Source organism: Mercenaria mercenaria, chromosome 19 (genome assembly GCF_021730395.1).
Source record: "Mercenaria mercenaria strain notata chromosome 19, MADL_Memer_1, whole genome shotgun sequence".
In the NCBI taxonomy this organism is placed as follows: Eukaryota; Metazoa; Mollusca; class Bivalvia; order Venerida; family Veneridae; genus Mercenaria; species Mercenaria mercenaria.
Window position 1 is genome coordinate 33,996,570 of NC_069379.1, and position 19,980 is coordinate 34,016,549.

General features: G+C 34.4%; 1 protein-coding gene across 3 annotated transcripts in view; it reads right to left on the reverse strand.

Moving 5' to 3' along the window:
* LOC123542159 (mothers against decapentaplegic homolog 2-like) overlaps nt 1-19,980 on the reverse strand; it is a 104,569-nt gene that overhangs the window by 64,705 nt on the left and 19,884 nt on the right. For all 3 annotated transcript variants that reach the window (XR_008368582.1, XM_045327845.2, XM_053531131.1), the window contains exons 2-3: nt 16,046-16,278; nt 14,768-14,899 (exon numbers count right to left, since the gene is read on the reverse strand). Coding sequence is in view for 2 of the 3 variants with exons in the window: in XM_045327845.2 (XP_045183780.1) it covers nt 14,768-14,899; nt 16,046-16,278 (365 nt within the window). In the remaining variant the exon portion in view is untranslated. The remainder of the gene's footprint in view (nt 1-14,767; nt 14,900-16,045; nt 16,279-19,980) is intronic.

Genomic DNA, 19,980 nt, shown 5'->3' on the forward strand with positions numbered 1-19,980 from the left:
CGAGACCGATGCTGCTCTCCGCCGCGGAAATAAAATTTATTACCTGTGTCGATGTAAACTCTACTTTTGTTTTCCATCCACCTCAAAATTGACCGAAAATGTTTTTTCCCAGGATTTTGGGCCAAATTCGCGGGTGCGCATTATACACGGGTGCGCATTATACATGGGTATCTACGGTACTCATTTAATTTCGTGGGCATGAAATTTCGTGGGGATACGAATTTGTTGATCTCAACTTTTGATCATAACTGAATGGGAATTTTACTTGTTTGTTGGGATTAAATTTCGTGGATTAACTCAACCACGAAAAATTAGTCCCCCACGAATATTAATGATTTCACAGTATCATCCAAATCTGCGACACACCTTTTTTTGCTCTGATGGATGTATACATACCGCAAAAATAACTTGTAAAGGGATTTGTTATACTCCTGTTTTTTTGTCTACAAACAAACGTGATTCTTTCCAACAGCCATATTGCAGATAATGCGGTATAAACGACATACACACCACCCAAAAAAGAAAAAGAGGACATGTCACAGCGTAGAGATTGGTCAAGTGGCGGTGAATTTATAAGCAGTGTTCAGCAGACCCTTCTCATAGAGATGGTGACATTTTAAAGTTCAAAGTAATTTTTAACTTGCTTTCCTATTTAAATGCATCATCTGCAAATATGATGGGAAAACTGACGTATGGCGGCATATCGTCTTAGAAAATTTTATATATCAATAGACGTGATGAAATAATGCACGGAGGGGCATCTGGGGTCTTCCTTCACCATTAAAGCTGGAAAGTCGCTATATGACCTATCATGTGTCGGTGCGACGTTAAATAAAAAAAAAAACAAAAAAAACAAGAGCTGTCTCCATAGGATGACACATGCCCCCGATGGCACTTTGAATGAATAGTTATGGCCAATGTTAGAGTTTAGGACCTTTGACCTACGGACCTGGGTCTTGCGCGCGACACGTTGTCTTACTGTGGTACACATCCATGCCCAATATTTTTAACATCCAAGCATGAATGACAAAGATATGGACCGGACACGCCCATCAATGCACTATGTTGAAATATGACCTTTAACGTCTAAGTGTGACCTTGACCTTTGAGCTACGGACCTGGGTCTTGCGCAAGACACGTCGTCTTACTGTGGTACACATTTATGCCAAGTTATTTGAAAATCCATCCATGGATGACAAAGATATGGACCAGACACGAATGCACTATCATGAAAAATGACCTTTAACGTCTAAGTGTGACCTTGACCTTTGAGCTACGGACCTGGGTCTTGCACGCGACATGTCGTCTTACTGTGGTACACATTCATGCCAAGTTATTTGAAAATCCATCCATGGATGACAAAGATATGGACCGGACACGCCCAACTATCATGAAAAATGACCTTTAACGTCTAAGTGTGACCTTGACCTTTGAGCTACGGACCTGGGTCTTTCGTGCGACACGTCGTCTTACTGTGGTACACATTCATGCCAAGTTATTTGAAAATCCATCCATCGATGACAAAGATATGGACCGGACACGAAAATTGCGGACAGACTGACAGACCGACAGACTGACAGATGGTTCAAAAACTATATGCCTCCCTTCGGGGGCATAAAAAAAATATATCAATAGATGTATCTCTTTAAGGTGGAATAGATGTATCTCTGGCGAAATCATAATATACCAGTATATCGGTAAAACCACACATCCTTATATGACAACGTTCGCAATGTGTAAGCAAATGAGTGTACATTGCAGCAATTATTACATAATATTTATATTTCAATTATCACGGAGAAATCTTAATTGCTTTTTAATCATTACCATCTCCTAAAATTAAATTTTCCACTGTAGTTTGTTATTAAGCAGAAAAAAGGATTATGCAGAATCAATAGAAATGATGGTCTACTGCATTTAGTAAATGGATTTGCTTAAATGACATCAACACAGTAAGTCTAGCATATAAACATTATGCAAATTAATTATATAGATCAACATGGTAAGTCTGGCATAAAAACGTTATGCAAATTAATTATGCAAATTAATTATACGGAGCGAATTTTTTTGGCTAAATCATCAGGTTATGACAGTCACTGTTGCTAAAGTACTTCTAACCCTTACCCTGCTAAATTTCTATAAGGAACTCATCCATCTTTCAATTTGAACAGTACCATTAACTGTTAAAAGGGGTGCTTACTAACAATATACTGACTGAATGGCAAACAGAACAGATCTTGATCAGACTGCACAGACAGCCAGGCTGACCATGATCTACACTGGTCGCCAAGGCAGAATCAAGCGTGTTTAGCATGGTAAGGGTTAAGTTGAATTGTCAGGAAATAACAGCAGTAGACTTCTGAATGTTTTACCTATAAATATAACATATAAATCAACAATGCAAAAGAATTCAAGCTTTTAAAATTTCTATTATCTCCCTTTTTCTTAATAAGCTAAAAATTATTTTAATCATAAAGCTATAAGCAGTTTTACAACTTGAGTTTATGCTTGGTAAGAATCTTGGAATATTCTAACACCAGCCTTTTTTTTAACCCTTTCTCTTGGTCTGTACTAAAGGCAAAATCACTTGCTGCCAGCAGGCTATAGGTTAATTAGAACGGAAGCACAAATCTGGCAGCATCGCTGAGAACTCAAAACTTCTTGCTTATATAAATGTATATCAACACACTTTCACACAAACAAAATTGTTTTTCCTCTTGCATCTTTGAACCAAAAAAAATATTTCAAAAGGATATTCCTAAAAGCTTGGACAGGTTTTGGAATATGCACCTTCAATCATACAAAAATTATGAGTTTGGAAAACTGAATTGATAGAATTATTAACCCTTAGCCTGCTAAATTTCTAAAATGGACTGTTCCATCATTCAGTTTGGGCAATACCATTTATTATTCGAAGGGGTGTTCACTGAAAATTTACTAACTGAATAGCGAACAGTGCAGACCATGATCAGCCTGCACGGATGTGCATGCTGATCTTGGTCTGCACTGGTCGCAAAGGCAAAACCAATCGCCACCAGCAGGCTAAGAGTTAATAGCATCCTCAACTGAACTATAAATAGCGTCATTGTATTCAGGCTAAAAGAAGTTTTCATGTAATGAAGGGTGTCATTATCAACAGGTGATCAGATTTTTTCTTCAGTTCAAATGTCATGTACAGAAGGAGTGACTTTTTTCACTATTTTTACATCCAATGTATAGGCTGTTTCTCCTAGCCAAAAATAACTATATATTCCTCTAAAATTATCATATATTCCCTTAAAAACGGTCATTATTTCCCCCTTGGAATTAAAAGAAAATGTTTATGTATTTTTCAACCCTAATTATCAACATGCTGCTTCAAATAGATGACTTTTGACTGATAATAACATCAAGCTGTGTTTATTCTTAACAGTTGCCCAAGTTCGCAAGTAAATTGGCACCATTAATTTTATTGCAAACTGGTACTGTGCCTACTATCATGAAATTCCAATGTCTTGGTTTCATATTTGGGTATTCTCCTTTTTGGTGTTAATAGCGCTACATAGATTTTCCCCAAAAGAAAGCCACAGGTTGTTTTGAAAAATTAAAATAAAATGTGTCACTGTTAACAGGTGCCATCAAACGTCACGTAAGAAAGAGTTGCATTATTGACAGGTGGTACCATTTTTTCTTTAAATTATTAAGAGGTGGAACCATTTTTTCCTTTAAATTATTAAGAGGTGGAACCATTTTTTTTCTTTACATTATTAAGAGGTGGAACCATTTTTTCTTTAAATTATTAAGAGGTGGAACCATTTTTTCTTTAAATTATTAAGAGGTGGAACCATTTTTTCTTTACATTATTAAGAGGTGGAACCATTTTTTCTTTACATTATTAAGAGGTGGAACCATTTTTTCTTTAAATTATTAAGAGGTGGAACCATTTTTTCTTTACATTATTAAGAGGTGGAACCATTTTTTCTTTAAATTATTAAGAGGTGGAACCATTTTTTCTTTACATTATTAAGAGGTGGAACCATCTTTTCTTTACATTATTAAGAGTGGAACATTTTTCTTTACATTATTAAGAGGTGGAACCATTTTTTCTTTAAATTATTAGAGTGGAACCATTTTTTTTCTTTAATCATATTAGAGGTGGAAATTTTTTCTTAATTTTAAAGGAACCATTCTTTCTTTACAGTACTTAACGAGGGGACTGCTTTACTAACATATACTGAGATGGAAACAATATGTTCTTAAAACTATTGAAGAGGGACCATATTTACTTTAAAATTTTTAAGTAGGTGAAAGTTTTTTCTAAATTAAGAGGTGAACCTTGTTTTCTTAATATAAATTATAAGAGTGGAATCACTTTATTTCTATTATCATTTTTTAATAAGCTAAAATTTTTTATTAAAGTATAAGAGGTGGTAAACTTTTTATGCTTTATCTTAATATTTAAGAGTGTTTAACCATCTTTTCTTTACTTATTAAAGAAGTGTGAACATTTTTTAACGTACAGCCAATTGGGAGCCGTGGAACTCAATTTTGCTTATAAATGTATTAAAGACGTGCAACAACATTTTTTTCTTTACATTTTGAACGAAGATGAACATTTTTCAAAAATTTATTAAAGTGGAACAGTTTTTTCCTTCAATATACAAAAATTATAGAGTGGAAAATGAATTTTTAATTATTAATGGGTGTAAATTTCTTCTTTCAATCATTCGAGTTGGAACCATTTTAATTATTCGAAGGGTGTCACTTTTTACTTGACAATTAGGATAGGAACCATTGTTCACCTCCTTGCATCTATTTTTGATGGTGGAACCATCTAGTTTGCATCTAATAATTATATAATGAGTTGGTAAAGCATTTTTTCATTTAATAATTATTAAAAGGTGATCAATTTTTTCTTCTTAAATTCATGTAAGAAGGATACATTTTTTCCTTTTTTAATCAAGTAGGTGTAACCATTTTATTCTTCTAAATTATTCGAGGTAACCAAACGTTTTTTCTTGAATTAAAGAGGAAATTTTTTTTTTAATTATTATAAGAGGTCGAAAATGTTTTACTGATAATAATCAAGGTGGTAATTTTTACTTTAAATTCATTAAATGGCACCATTTATTTTCTTGCAAATGTATTTAACATGGAACATTCTTTTGGTTTCATTATTAGGGTGATCCTTTTTGGTTAATTATTAGGCTAACATTTTTTCCTCAAATATTAAGAAGGGTTTGGAAAATTTATTTCATATACATTATAAGTAGGTGAAAATTTTGCTATTATTAAGGTGGACCATTTTTTCTTTAAATTATTAAGAGGTGGAACCATTTTTTTTCTTTAAATTATTAAGAGGTGGAACCATTTTTTCTTTAAATTATTAAGAGGTGGAACCATTTTTTTCTTTAAATTATTAAGAGGTGGAACCATTTTTTCTTTAAATTATTAAGAGGTGGAACCATTTTTTCTATACATTATTAAGAGGTGGAACCATTTTTTTCTTTAAATTATTAAGAGGTGGAACCATTTTTTTCTTTAAATTATTAAGAGGTGGAACCATTTTTTCTTTACATTATTAAAAGGTGGAAACATTTTTTTCTTTACATTATTACGAAGTGGAACCATTTTTTCTTTACATTATTAAGAGATGGGACCATTAATTCTGTTCTTTAAATTATTAAGAGGTGGAACCATTTGTTCTTTAAATTATTAAGAGGTGGAACCATTTTTTCTTTACATTATTAAGAGGTGGAACCATTTTTTCTTTACATTATTTAGAGGTGGAACCATTTTTTCTTGAGCATCAAATGACTTATATATCAACATGTGAAAACTTCTTCATGCAGCATCAATGCTGTTGTTACAAAGGACTGATTTGTTAAAATGTAAAAACTTCTTTTCTGAGCACCAAAATCGCTTAGGAAAGGTGTCATTGTAAACAGGTGGAGGCAATTCAATTTTTCTTCAGCATACAATGCTGTGTATGAAGGATGTCGATCATTATTAACAGATGGAAACATTTTTCTTTATTTGAAAACATATTTCGTAATTATCGAAGTCTTGTAAAAAAGAGTGTAATTATTAACAGGCTGACACACTTCTTAATTACCGAATGTCATGTACTAAGGGTGTCATTATTAACAGGTGGAAACATTTTTTCTTAAGTATCAAATGTCTTGTAAGAAAGGGTGTCATTATTAACAGGTGGAAATTTTTTCTTAAGTATCAAATGTCTTGTAAGAAAGGGTGTCATTATTAACAGGTGGAAACATTTTTTCTTAAGTATCAAATGTCTTGTAAGAAAGGGTGTCATTATTAACAGGTGGAAATTTTTTCTTAAGTATCAAATGTCTTGTAAAAAAGAGTGTAATTATTAACAGGTGGAAATTTTTTCTTAAGTATCAAATGTCTTGTAAGAAAGGGTGTCATTATTAAAGTGGAAAATTTTTTCTAATTATCAATGTCTTGTAAAAAGGTGTCATTATTAACAGGTGGAAATTTTTTCTTAATATCAATGTCATGTAAGAAAGGGTAGTCATTATTAACAGGTGGAAATTTTTTCTTAAGTATCAAATGTCTTGTAAGAAAGGGTGTCATTATTAACAGGTGGAAATTTTCTTAAGTATCAAATGTCTTGTAAGAAAGGGTGTCATTATTAACAGGTGGAAACATTTTTTCTTAAGTATCAAATGTCTTGCGAGAAAGAGTGTCATTATTAGCAGGTGGAAACATTTTTCTTAAGTATCAAATGTCTTGCGAGAAAGAGTGTCATTATTAACAGGTGGAAACATTTTTCTTAAGTATCAAATGTCTTGTAAGAAAGGGTGTCATTATTAACAGGTGGAAACATTTTTTCTTAAGTATCAAATGTCTTGTAAGAAAGGGTGTCATTATTAACAGGTAGAAACATTTTTCTTAAGTATCAAATGTCTTGTAAGAAAGGGTGTCATTATTAACAGGTAGAAACATTTTTCTTAGGTATCAAATGTCTTGTAAGAAAGGGTGTCATTATTAACAGGTGGAAACATTTTTCTTAAGTATCAAATTCTGTAAGAAAGGTTCATTATAAAGGTAGAAATTTTAGTCAAGTCTTGTAAAGGTCATTATTAACAGGTGGAAACATTTTTGGTATCAATGTCTTGTAAGGTGCTTAACAGGTGGAAAATTTTCTTAGGTTCAAGTCTGTAAGAAAGGGTGTCAATAAGGTGAAATTCTGCTTGTGCAGGAGGTGCATTATGTAGTGTAAACTATTTTTCTTGAGCATAATGTATGGAATTACTAACAGAATTGATGAAAACAATTTTCCTTAAGCATCACATGCTGTGTAAATAAGGATATCTTTATTAACTGGTGAAAACATTTTTTATTGAGCATCAAATTTAATGTTGTGTATAAAAGGGATAGCAGGTTGTAATATTAGGCAGTAAGAAAGGGTGTAATTATAAACTGGTGGTATAATAAAGAAATCTTTCATTTTCCTTGGGCATATTCTTTAACCCTTATCATGCTGGACACCACTGATTCTGCCTTTGCGACCAGTGCAGACCAAGACCAGTGCAAATGAGTGTAATTACCTTCCATTTTATTCAACTATAAGTCATTCGACTTTCCTCATACCCGGCAAATTTTATTTTTAATCGATTTTGCTGTGAGCACCATGTCACGTGACTTTTTGCAATATTCTTATTGGCAAATGCAGAGCATTATTTAACCAATAAAATCTCCCAGAGTATTTAGAATTTAACAAATGCATATTACGCAGTTGGAAGAAGTCTGTGAAATTTTCTTATATTTTTGTTTACTTTCCGCCATATTTTTCTGTATAACAAAAACGTCAATTAGTTATTATTAAGCGAAGAAATAATTCTTTTAAAATTAATCATTAAAGTCTAACATTGTAATAGGCACTAGAAATCTGCACATTTTCAAAACACGTAACATCTGGAAGAATTTTCCATTCATACGAAGACATTGATACTGTTTTAGTTCTATATGATCTTAATACAATACAATATCATTAATATATAATTATTTTTCTCATTTAGTTCTTATTAAACCTGTTTATAAACTAACAGACTAAATAATACTTTAATTTCATTTATATCCCTATTTTAGACACGCCTGAAAAATTAGAGACCTTTTATTTCATCCTTTTATTTCATACCGAAGTTTGAAATAAAATTCCATTATGAGACTTTTTTTGAATACTGATATTGAAACAGAATACGTTTCTTCATACATGACATAATTTGAGCTGTGGTGTGTAATGAAATTATAACTTATTCCCTTTTCCTGTAAAAAATGTATTCTAAATTTTGTGTAGTTATATTTTGAAATTATTAGTGATGCTCTCTAAAGTTTACATTAGATTAGACATTTTGTACACATGAAATATCTTTTTAATTCAAAAAACAAAAAATTTCTTTGAAGCATGAAAAACTTGCAATAAGTAAAATAGACGGATTTGTTTTCAGGTACTGCATAAAAAAAATATTATGTTTGTTCATGAACAAAATATAAAGAAAATAACTGTTTGCCAAACCTGGTGTATAACTCAATCACATTATCTTAAATAATTCTGTTTTCAACATCCTCGTAATACCCGCTTTTTTTCTCAGAAAAAAAGACAATAAGTATGATTCCAGTAATTAACTCCGAAACAAAGTAATAAATATCTCCGAGCACTGTCGGTATGACGTAATATAAATAATATTTTCTCCTCAGGAATGGCCGATAATGTCTTAAATTTAATTCCTTTTACCGGCAACGATTGTTGAATGACCGAAACCCGATTTAGTAAAATATACGACACACTATGCCTTTTGAAGGGTACGCTTTATCTATTCACCAAATTTCCACCAATCAGAAAACAGTATCCGTAAAAATTCTAATTTTCCAAATATCGACAAAAATCTCTGTGCCTGCATTTTGACTGCAGGGCCTACTGCATCAGTAAAAAAAATCCAGACTGTGTCTCGATTTTTTATCCGCAGATTGGAAGACAGACACAGTAATGTACTGGAACCAGTCTACATTGTATGTCTGCTGCTTTCCAGACTGTACTCGGAATCCAATAGTTGACCTATGTGTTACTAAAAATAGCAAAAACTTACCTACTTAATGCATGTAGGTAATAATATTGGTTCCCAGCTCAACTATTCCATACTTACTTATATATATATACAGCAGCAAATGAGGAGAACTTGCTATTTATCTATGTATTGATTTTTGCTATCAACTGAGAAAAAATACAAGACAAATATACCAAGGTTTCATTGACCCAATCTATATACAAGTGTCTACAGTGACAGAGAAAAAAATTCCGAGAGAGAAGAAGTTCTGGCAGTCGCAAAGTTATAATATGCGTTCCAAAATTACCTTTAATAATTCTGCAAGATATTCCAACTTATCAGGAAATGTAACAGAACATATGTCCTGACAATTTTCAAGTTATTAGTATTCTCCCCTTTTATTGTTAAATGGAATTACCTTTCTGGTAACAATGGAATGGTCTATGTTAGAGAGAAGGGGTGATAACATATTTTCATAATTCTTCATTATAAACACACTGGAATCTGTTGGGTATAATGCCAAACCTGTAAATAAAGACAGTATAGATGGACAGCCAAACCTGTATATAAAGACAGTCAAACCTCTGTATATAAAAGACAGCCAAACCTGTATTTAAAGACAGCTAAATCTGTATATAAAGACAGTCAAACATGTATACAAAGACAGTCAAACTTGTATATGACGACAGCCAAACCTGTAAATAAAGACAGTCAAACCTGTTTATAAAGACAGATAAACCTGTGTATAAAGACAGTCAAACCTGTACATAAAGACAGTCAAACCTGTATACAAAGACGGTCAAACCTGTATACAAAGACGGTCAAATCTGTATATAAAGACAGTCAAACCTGTACATAAAGACAGTCAAACCTGTATACAAAGACGGTCAAATCTGTATATAAAGACAGTCAAACCTGTACATAAAGACAGTCAAACCTGTATAAAGACAGTCAAACCTGTATATAAAGACAGTCAAACCTGTATATAAAGACAGCCAAACCAATATATAAAGACAGTCAAACCTGTATATAAACCTGTATATAAAGACAGCCAAACCAATATATAAAGACAGTCAAACCTGTATATAAAGACAGTCAAACCTGTATATAAAGACAGCCAAACCAATATATAAAGATAGGCAAACCTGTAAATAAAAACAGTCAAACCTGTATACAACGACAGTCAAACCTGTATATAAAGACAGCCAAACCTGTATAAGCCTATTTACAAAGACAGTCAAGCCTTTGTATAAAGCCCATAAATGCAGTCTTCACTTATAAGGAAGTCTTTATTAACATGTTAAAAAATATGGGAATTCTTTCAGCTGAATCGAACATGTGGTCTTTAGCACAGTTCTAACTGTATTCTCTCAGATGACATTTACCTCTATACAGAACATTTCCTGGCTCCCTGGCTAAATGGTTATTATCATATAAATACAGAAAACATTTTATTGGTAAATTTTTAAGCCTCTAAATTAGCAGACTTTTATATGATGGCTGAACCTTAGGTGCAAACTCCATCACAGTGTTACTTCCCTTTATCGGTACAGCGGACACGCAGCCACCACGTATAAATTGGGCTATATTTCAGCTGAGTTATATTTATCAATATTTTAATTCCTCACAAGAATTATATATAAGCACCAAGCGATCCGAGCGGAGCAAGTGATTTGAAGTCAACGACCTTAGCCACACAACCACAGAGGCCCCTAGGAACCAGTCTAGACAGAATAGAACTCGCAACCTCATACAACGCCTGCACATGAGACAGTTGGCATTTTATTTAAAAACTCTATAACTTGTATGATAAGTTTTTGTTATAATACATAAAGTAAAGAGAAGTCAAAGAACATACATTCCAGTTTGTTTTTTAAAATTCTGACCTAACAGGGCTATGCGGCCGCTATATCTCACCTGTATATAATAAACTTTTTTTTAAAGAGTACTCAATAAAATGCTACGGAATTGGCTGAAAATCCAGTAATAAAATAAAACTACAGGGTACTTGTGTATAGCTTGAATTTTACACCAGACAACGAACGGTGGACTCCAGAATAGATCAGGATGAGGTAAAATATGAGCCGTGCCATGAGAAAACCAACATAGTGGGTTTGCGACCAGCATGGATCCAGACCAGCCTGCGCATCCGCTCAGTCTGGTCAGGATCCATGCTGTTCGCTATCAAAGCCTATTGGAATTAGAGAAACTGTTAGCGACCAGCAAGGATCCAGACCAGACTGCGCGGATGCGCAGGCTGGTCTGGATCCATGCTGGTCGCAAACCCACTATGTTGGTTTTCTAATGGCATGGCTCATTTGTCCAAAGACTATTTTAACCCCATGAATTTGTTTCAGACTATGAATATTGTTTATGAAAATATTTATCTCCCAACGATTTGCTTTCCCATCCTTTCAATAATGTACATTACGCTTAAATAAATCAAATTACATTTATCAGACTTCTGTTGCATGACAATAAATGCCATTTCTAATGAAGCAGTTCTCCAAAATAGTTTTACCATTGTTAGAAATTACTGTAACTTGTGAACTGCATAAATAGCTTTTAAAAAACACTTCTAGAAGAAATAGAAAGAAGCTCTTCATTACTTAGCAACAAAAAGACATGTTCTGAATTTCAGATTCAGAAAAGCTGATTTTTCCAAATACTGTGAGATCATTAATATTCGTGGGGGACTTATTTTCGTGGATTTCGTGGTTGAGTCAATCCACGAAATTTAACCCCAACGAAGAAGTAATATTCCCATTCATTTTATGTTCAATAGTTGAAATCCATGAATTCATATCCCCACGAAATTGCAGTTGTGACCAAAACCACTAAATTGCTGTTGTGAACAAAACCACGAAATTTCATGCCCACCAAATTAAATGATTTTACAATATAGCAGGCGCCAATTAATACACTTTTCCTTTCGCCTGTCTTTCTTCCAGTTGTTCAATTTTTTACTTTAGAAATATTTCTTGTTCCCTAGTTTTGTCCTAGTTTGGTCACTGAAACGTAAATGGACTTAGAAATTGCCAGCATGAACATACACTGGTTGGTGCACTAAAGCTCTCAGAAATAAACACGTTATCACTGATGGCGCAACAGTTTTTGAAAACAGGAAATGTTAACTTGCCTCTTCAGCACAGTTTAGGTCACATGTCGGCTCATTCAGCTCCTAATTGTGGAGGACGACCCACGGTGCCCCTCTGGGCATTATTTCAGGCATGGACAGGTACCTGGGTAGAACTACCGACCTCAGGTACTCTAGCAGGATGGCTCCCTCGCATGAAAAAAAATTCTACACCATAAGTGATATTTCCAACTTACATCATTCTGTGATGGGGTAAATGATTCAAGATCAGCGACCTTAACCATTTGCCCTTTTTTCCACATATTTTCAGGGTTTTAGTCATTTTCAAGGGCTTTTCAAGCACCTAAGCATCAAGTTCCAAGGATTTTTCAAGGCCTGTGTGAACCCTGACAGCCATTGTAGGTTGTCTATTGGACAACATCAAATTTCAGGTGTATATAGGGCATAACACATATGTTACTGAATATAATCTATAAATTTCATTTCATTTTTTAATTAATACAGAATCACAACAAAAGAATATTTTATGCAAAGCTGTGACACTGGTATTCAAATCTGTACAGAATCCAATATTGTGACCACCCTGGGCGTCAAAACATCCTAACAGGATTCTGTCTGTTTTCACTGTTTTATAGCTGAGAAATATATGTTTGACAGGGCCGTATTTACAAAATTGTTTGCAGTAAAGCGACCCAAAGTTTTCTGTGTGGGTAGGTAGGTAGGAAATTTGTTTGTTTTTTTGCATTTAATCATATGGGGGAAAAAATTTTTTTAATCTGACTGGCCAGAAAAAAACTTTGGGCAGCAGCGATTTTCATGGGTAGGCCGTGTTACCGCAAACAGATGTTTTTTTAATGATAGCCCAGCACCTTGTTTCAAAATTGTGTAGCTCTACACCAATTATTTGCCTTGCCAGTCAGATGTTGAAACCTTGTATTCTAATTGGCACTTTGGTGGTGACATCAAAACACTATATCATTGTCAATTTTCCTACATCAAATTTGGGAATACTGTGATCTATAAATCATTCTTATTTCTGATTAATGATCACAATTCTAAATGATTTTTTAAAACTTAAATGTGTTAAATAAGCTCATACCTATTATCTATATGTGTCGTGAACTGCACAAACATGTTGCCAAAACCTTTTCCTTGAATATCTATATCTCAGTAAGTCAAAACAGAAAAAAAACCTATCCTGTAAAATGTTTAAATCCCAGTTTCAGGAACTTGGCGTAACAACCCCATCCACCCACTTTCTCCTCCGGGCAGTATTAAACAAGAGCTGTCACTAATGGCGACAAATGCCCCCCGCAGCACCTTGACCTTTGACCTTGACCTTTGACCTGGTGACCCCAAAGTCACTCAGTAGGGGTCGTGTACTCAATATGTACTATCAGCATGTGAAGTTTGAAGGTCCTGGGTGCAGTGGTTCGCGAGTCAAGTGCCTTCATGCAAAAAGTTAACGTTGTGACGAACAAACGAACTAATGAATGGACAGTTGAAAACTAATATGCCTCCCTTTGGGGGCATAAAAAAAAATTTCAGACGCAACAGTATGCCTTGCTTCCCCCTCTAAATTCCGCCAAAAAAAAGTAATATAACCAAGACAATTCTGTCCATAGCTTCTGTCTACCGATTTTGTTTGATTTGTCAAAATATTGAGATGAGTGGAAAAATACGGTTATTATTCAACAATTCCCTCCGGTGTCATCAACAGTGTTCTGGGAGACATCTATTTTTTGGTTTCCTTCGAAACAAAGTAATCAACAGTGACTTCTGTGATAAATAGTGTGACCCTGCCCTATTTTCTGCCCAGACAACTTGAGAGATTTATTACTTTTCGGCCTTGTATGTCATAAGGAAATATTTGTCCAATCATATTTTTTTTCTTCTTTTTGTTTTATTCTATGACTGTAGCGATATTCTAAGTTTCTGTATAGCCACACCACTGATATTATCAATAAGTCATAATAACAGCCTTTCTCTGAATGTAGGACAACATTTCCCCCAGACAAAAACCCTTCCGCTCAATTTGACCAAGGCGGACAAAGTTCCTCATTTTGAATTTGTCGAATAAAAACAGTTAAATTAAACGAAGATGAACAGAAATATAAAATAAAATACTATTTTTATAAAAAATACAATTATTTCTTAATGGAATGGATAATTTGATATATTTGGAAAAAAAAATTTGTCTGCCTTGGCCAACTTATGCAGCTGAGATTTTGTTTTCGAGAGGCACAGGAAGTGCTATCTTGTCTGTATTCCCCCATTATCTACTACATTAAGGTTAACTTAAATGAAATGCGATTCCAGACTTGCACAAGACCCTAAACGTAAGAATAAATGTCGTCTGTCACAATAAATTTAATTCGGTTGTTTGCTAAATGTAAATCTATTCATTAAGTTTACAAGAAAACCTTTTAACATTTCAACAAGTTCAGTGCACCATGTTGGACAAGTTCAACTTAACTGTGTGAAAATTATAATGTTCACAATTTTAACAACACAGACACCAAACAAAATAAAGTATGAAAATCTACATGGAAGTGTACCTATATGCTATGAAATCCACCCATTCTTTCTCTAAAAATGCTAACAATAGACTTACCTGGTATGGAGAAATTTTCACTAAGGCCTGTGGGAAATTCTGTGTTTTCTGGCACCGTTGTAGCGTAATTTTCGAGTTCCGGTAATTTATTGGGTATTTCTGTACTTCTTGGTACCATTACGGGCGGTAAAGCTGGAATGATCGTTAAATTCTAACATTTTACCTTAAAGTTCAGTTGATAGTCTACATTATACATAGTTCGATATAAAATGTATATCTAACAATGAGAAAATTAATATTCTAAAACAACCCAACTCATTTTCCTAATTTATATCACTTGGGCTGCGTCTTCATGACATAATTACTTTGCATCTGAACTACAACGATGATTTTATTCAATGACAAATCACTATTTGGGATAAACCATTTCTTAACAAAACAGGTAAAACAAGAGCTGTCTCCATAGGATGACACATGTCCCCGATGGCACTTTGAATGAATAGTTATGGCCGATGTTAGAGTTTAGGACCTTTGACCTACGGACCTAGGTCTTGCGCGCGACACGTCATCTTACTGTGGTACACATTCATGCCCAATAATTTCAAAATCCATGCATGAATGACAAAGATATGGACCGGACACGCCCATCAATGCACTATCATGAAATATGATCTTTAACGTCTAAGTGTGACCTTGACCTTTGAGCTACGGACCTGGGTCTTGCGCGCAACATGTCATCTTACTGTGGTACACCTTCATGCCAAGTTATTTGAAAATCCATCCATGGATGACAAAGATATGGACCGGACACGAATGCACTATCATGAAAAATGACCTTTAACGTCTAAGTGTGACCTTGACCTTTGAGCTACGGACCTGGGTCTTGCGCACGACACGTTGTCTTACTGTGGTACACACTCAAGCCAAGTTATTTGAAAATCCATCCATGGATGACAAAGATATGGACCGGACACGAATGCACTATCATGAAAAATGACCTTTAACGTCTAAGTGTGACCTTGACTTTTGAGCTACAGACCTGGGTCTTGCGCGCGACACGTCGTCTTACTGTGGTACACATTCATGCCAAGTTATTTGAAAATCCATCCATCGATGACAAAGATATGGACCAGACACGAAAATTGCAGACAGACTGACAGACCGACAGACTGACAGACGGTTCAAAAACTATATGCCTCCCTTCGGGGGCATAAAAAAACTGTATTAAATATTTGTTAAAACAACCTCATCTTATTTCAAAATAGACTTCATGAGCGTCAAAAGAAGTTGCACTTAATCACTGACAATTTTCTCTTAAAACTCAAGTTGTATACTCACTTAATAAAGAATTGCTGTCCCCATTTTCTACAAAACCTTCCGGCATATCTACACGTGTGTAATGGTACGGATTAACGCAGACTTCGTCCCGTTTTAAATGAAATGCATATTCACATGTGTCAATGGCGCGTAATTCTTGATGTGACTGTAGATCAGGCCACCGCCACAGTCGGCAGTATATTACATGTGGAAGGCCCTTACGATGTGATACTTGCAGACGTCCATCTAATGACCTGGAAAAAAGACACAAAAGATATTTTTATAAAGGAATTCAATAAAATCATTAATTTTTGTGGCATAAAGTTTTCTGGTTTCTGTCACAACCGCCATCATGGAAAAGATAAAACAAAGAAGAATTTCATTTGTTCATCATGATTTCATTTTGTTAATTTTTGGCATAACAATATCTGAAGACCGAAGAACAAAGAGATAGAAGACTAGACATGGTACTAAACTTTTGTACCAAATGTTGCCGAAATCTAAATTACTATATAAGAGAATAAGTCTGACTACGATTTTGTAACAGACAGGTAGACAGACAGAAAATGTTAAAAAAATTGTGAAACTTGGAAATGTTGTGAAAAATATTGTGAAAATAGAAAATATTGTGAAACTAGAGAATATTGTGAAACCAGATCTGTTACATCATACCAAGTTTTCTTGAAATTTATCTGTTCAGTAGGGTAACATAATACTGACATATTTTTAGGTCATAGTGATCATCAGGTGTACCTCCAAACAATGTTTCAGGCATGAACAGGCATCTGGGTTGAACCACTACTGTGAAATCATTAATATACGTGGAGGACCAATTTTCATGGATTTTGTGATTGAGTCATTCCACAAAATTTAATCCCAATGAACAAGTAAAATTCCCATTCATTGTATGTTCAAAGTTGAAATCCACGAATTCATATCCCCACGAAATTGCCGTTTTGATCAAAACCACGAAATTTCATGCCCACGAAATTACATGATTTTACAGTAACCTAGATGGCTTCCAAACATGGAAGAATTCTACACCCAAAGTGAGGTGTTGAGTCCACACTGGTTTGGAGCAAATGATTCAAAGTATACTAACTTCTTTCAGATTTCAAAAGCCTATAAATTCAACAAAAGTCGTTCACCGTAAAACCCTGTTAAATTATTTATAACTAGGTCTCAAGGAACTGGGATTATTCCTGTTTATTTTCATTTAACCTTTAGCATGCTGGAAGCAAGTGATTTTGCCTTTACGACCACTGCAGACTATGATCAGCCTACACTGATGTGCAAGCTGATCATGGTCTGCACTGTTCGCTATTCAGTCAGTAAATTTTCAGTGAACACCCCTTCGAATAACAAATGGCACCACCCAAATTGAATGATGGACTAGTCCATTTTACAAATTTAGCATGGTAAAGGTTAATACAGGTTTTACTGTGAATCAACTTTCAACTTTTGCAAGGACTTCGATATTGACAAAACACTGCGGAGCCAGTCGCAGCAGGTACAAGCTTCTTTTTACCTGTATATTGTAAGGTGAGTCTAATAATAATCAGTATGTGTGTATTATAATTGTTTAACTGTCCAACTTAAAAAAAAACAGACATTCTCATAAACTAAGTAACTGTAAACAAGCCTGCAAACTATACATTTATTAATCACAATATTACCTCCACCTCTTTTCAGGAAATAAAACAGGAAACTCCTCTTTAAAGTCCTCCAATGATCAATATTTTCCAAAGTAAACAACTGTTGACCTGGCTGTGTTGATATGTTGATATATTACACCTGACCCAAACAGAGTTCAAGGGAGGTCAGCATGTCACAGACTGTCTGGGAACTACTTTTTTGGCCTAGATATGAACCACATACACCACCTGACAGCAGGAGAACTCATTCATGGCACTACTTTTAGCTGGTTATTTCAGACAAAATAATTGGTTAAGTACATTATATGTAATCATTACAAAGTAACAGAACAGACATTGTTATATTACCAGGGAAAGATCCACAACTGTAGACGGGGGCGGGGGGATTTGCCAAAACACCAAGATTTTTTTTCCCCAAATCACAGGAGTGGTAAAAAAAACACCCTGTATAAGAAAAATAAAAGGTTAGCCCTGTGCATTGCCTGAAAGCACAGAGCACCCCAAACACAGCCAGAGAGTCATGCAGAGCAAAGTTAGCCAACAAGAAGAAGAAACTGTAATGGAAAGATATACTTAGCCATTCCTCTGGGACAGGGATCTATCTACCTAGATGCTGACTCTGAGAAACCATTATTTAAGCAAAACATTTTCTAAAATTTGTCCAAACAATGGGGCAAAATTTTTGTTAAAATTTAGTCAAGTTATGGAATCTAGCTCTTTTGAGGTCATTCAAAAATGCTGAAGACATTTGTATTAAAGCTACTCGCCCTCAGATTGGGTGAAATTTTTCAACATATTCATTTCCACCAAATTTGGTGTAGAATGTATAATGTGACACTGAAAAATGTCAAAGATGATGAAAAACTAAAATTAGATAATTATTGGTACATTATTTCTAAAGCATTGCAATCGTTTACTACCTTCTGCACAATATTTTTGGTTATTTATAAGAAAATCTTGCAAAAATCTTGTATCAATAAGTCTGTACCACCACTAGTCACTTTCAGAGTATACATGTACTCACTTTTTATGGACTTTTGAGATGAAATTATTTTTCAACTAAAACATGTGGGTTAGTCTCTTTAAAAGTCTGAAGGCATTCTGTGAAGTAGTAATAAGTTAGCTAAGAAACCTACTTACACCAGAACACCAACACAAACAAAAAGGGTGAGGCCAGTATCTTTTACCATTTTCAAAAAGTCAAGTCAAGTACAACAGCAGTGACAATAACTTGTCACATGTTTAAACACAATCAGACTGCTTGGGGAATCACATTATAATCTTAAATAAAACCAGACTAAAATCGTTTTCTCCAGATCTCAAGTGATGTGAAATCGATATATCTACGATGTAGATTCTAAATCCACAGACAAAGAGTTCCTTCTGTCACGCCTTGCAAAAAACATCCTAAGCTCTCTCCCTAGCTGCTGTTAAAATATATCCAATTTATTGAACAAAATCGGGAAATTAAATAAGGCAGAAGTTGACATGCTGTTACTGTTACTGTTATGGCAGTAGGCACCTAACAAAAGATATAGATCTTTGAAAAAAAAAACATTTGTTTGCGGTAACACGACCTACCCATGAAATTCCCTGCGACTCAACTTTTTTTCACTGGCCAGTCAGATCAAAATTTTTTCCCCTATAATTATGATTATTTGAAAAAAAAAATCCTACCTATACCTACCCACTCAAAAAAACTTTTGCTTTCGTTACCGCAAACATTTTTTTTATTGCGGCCAAATTGGCCTGGAGTTGGCAAGATATTTTTGGCTAACCCATCCAGATTTACATTTTTTTTTTCAATAATTGTGCAGCTCAAAATAGCTGACATATTTTACTCAACAAAACTAGGAGACAAAAGTAAATAAAACATGATTTTATGCTAATAATGTCTGTCTCCTTCTAAAACACGGGCCAAACTTAATATGGTTACCGTATTACAGTTGTTTTTTTTTTTAAACATTTCCCTGTAAGAATGTTTGGGTCAAAATAATGCTTCACCAAGCCTTCTATTATTTATATAATAATATATTAACTAGTATAGAATAATGCTAAGTTACAAATCCAGGACTTACATTAACGTTAACCCTTAGCCTGCTGATTTCTAAAATGGACTGGTCAACCATTCAATTTGGGCCATACCATTTATTATTCAAAGGGGTGTTCACTGAAAATTTACTGACTGAATAGCGACCAGTGCAGACCATGATCAGCCTGCACAGATGTGCAGGCTGATCTTGGTCTGCACTGGTCGCAAAGGCAGAATCACTTGCCGCCAGCAGGCTAAAGGTTAATTAA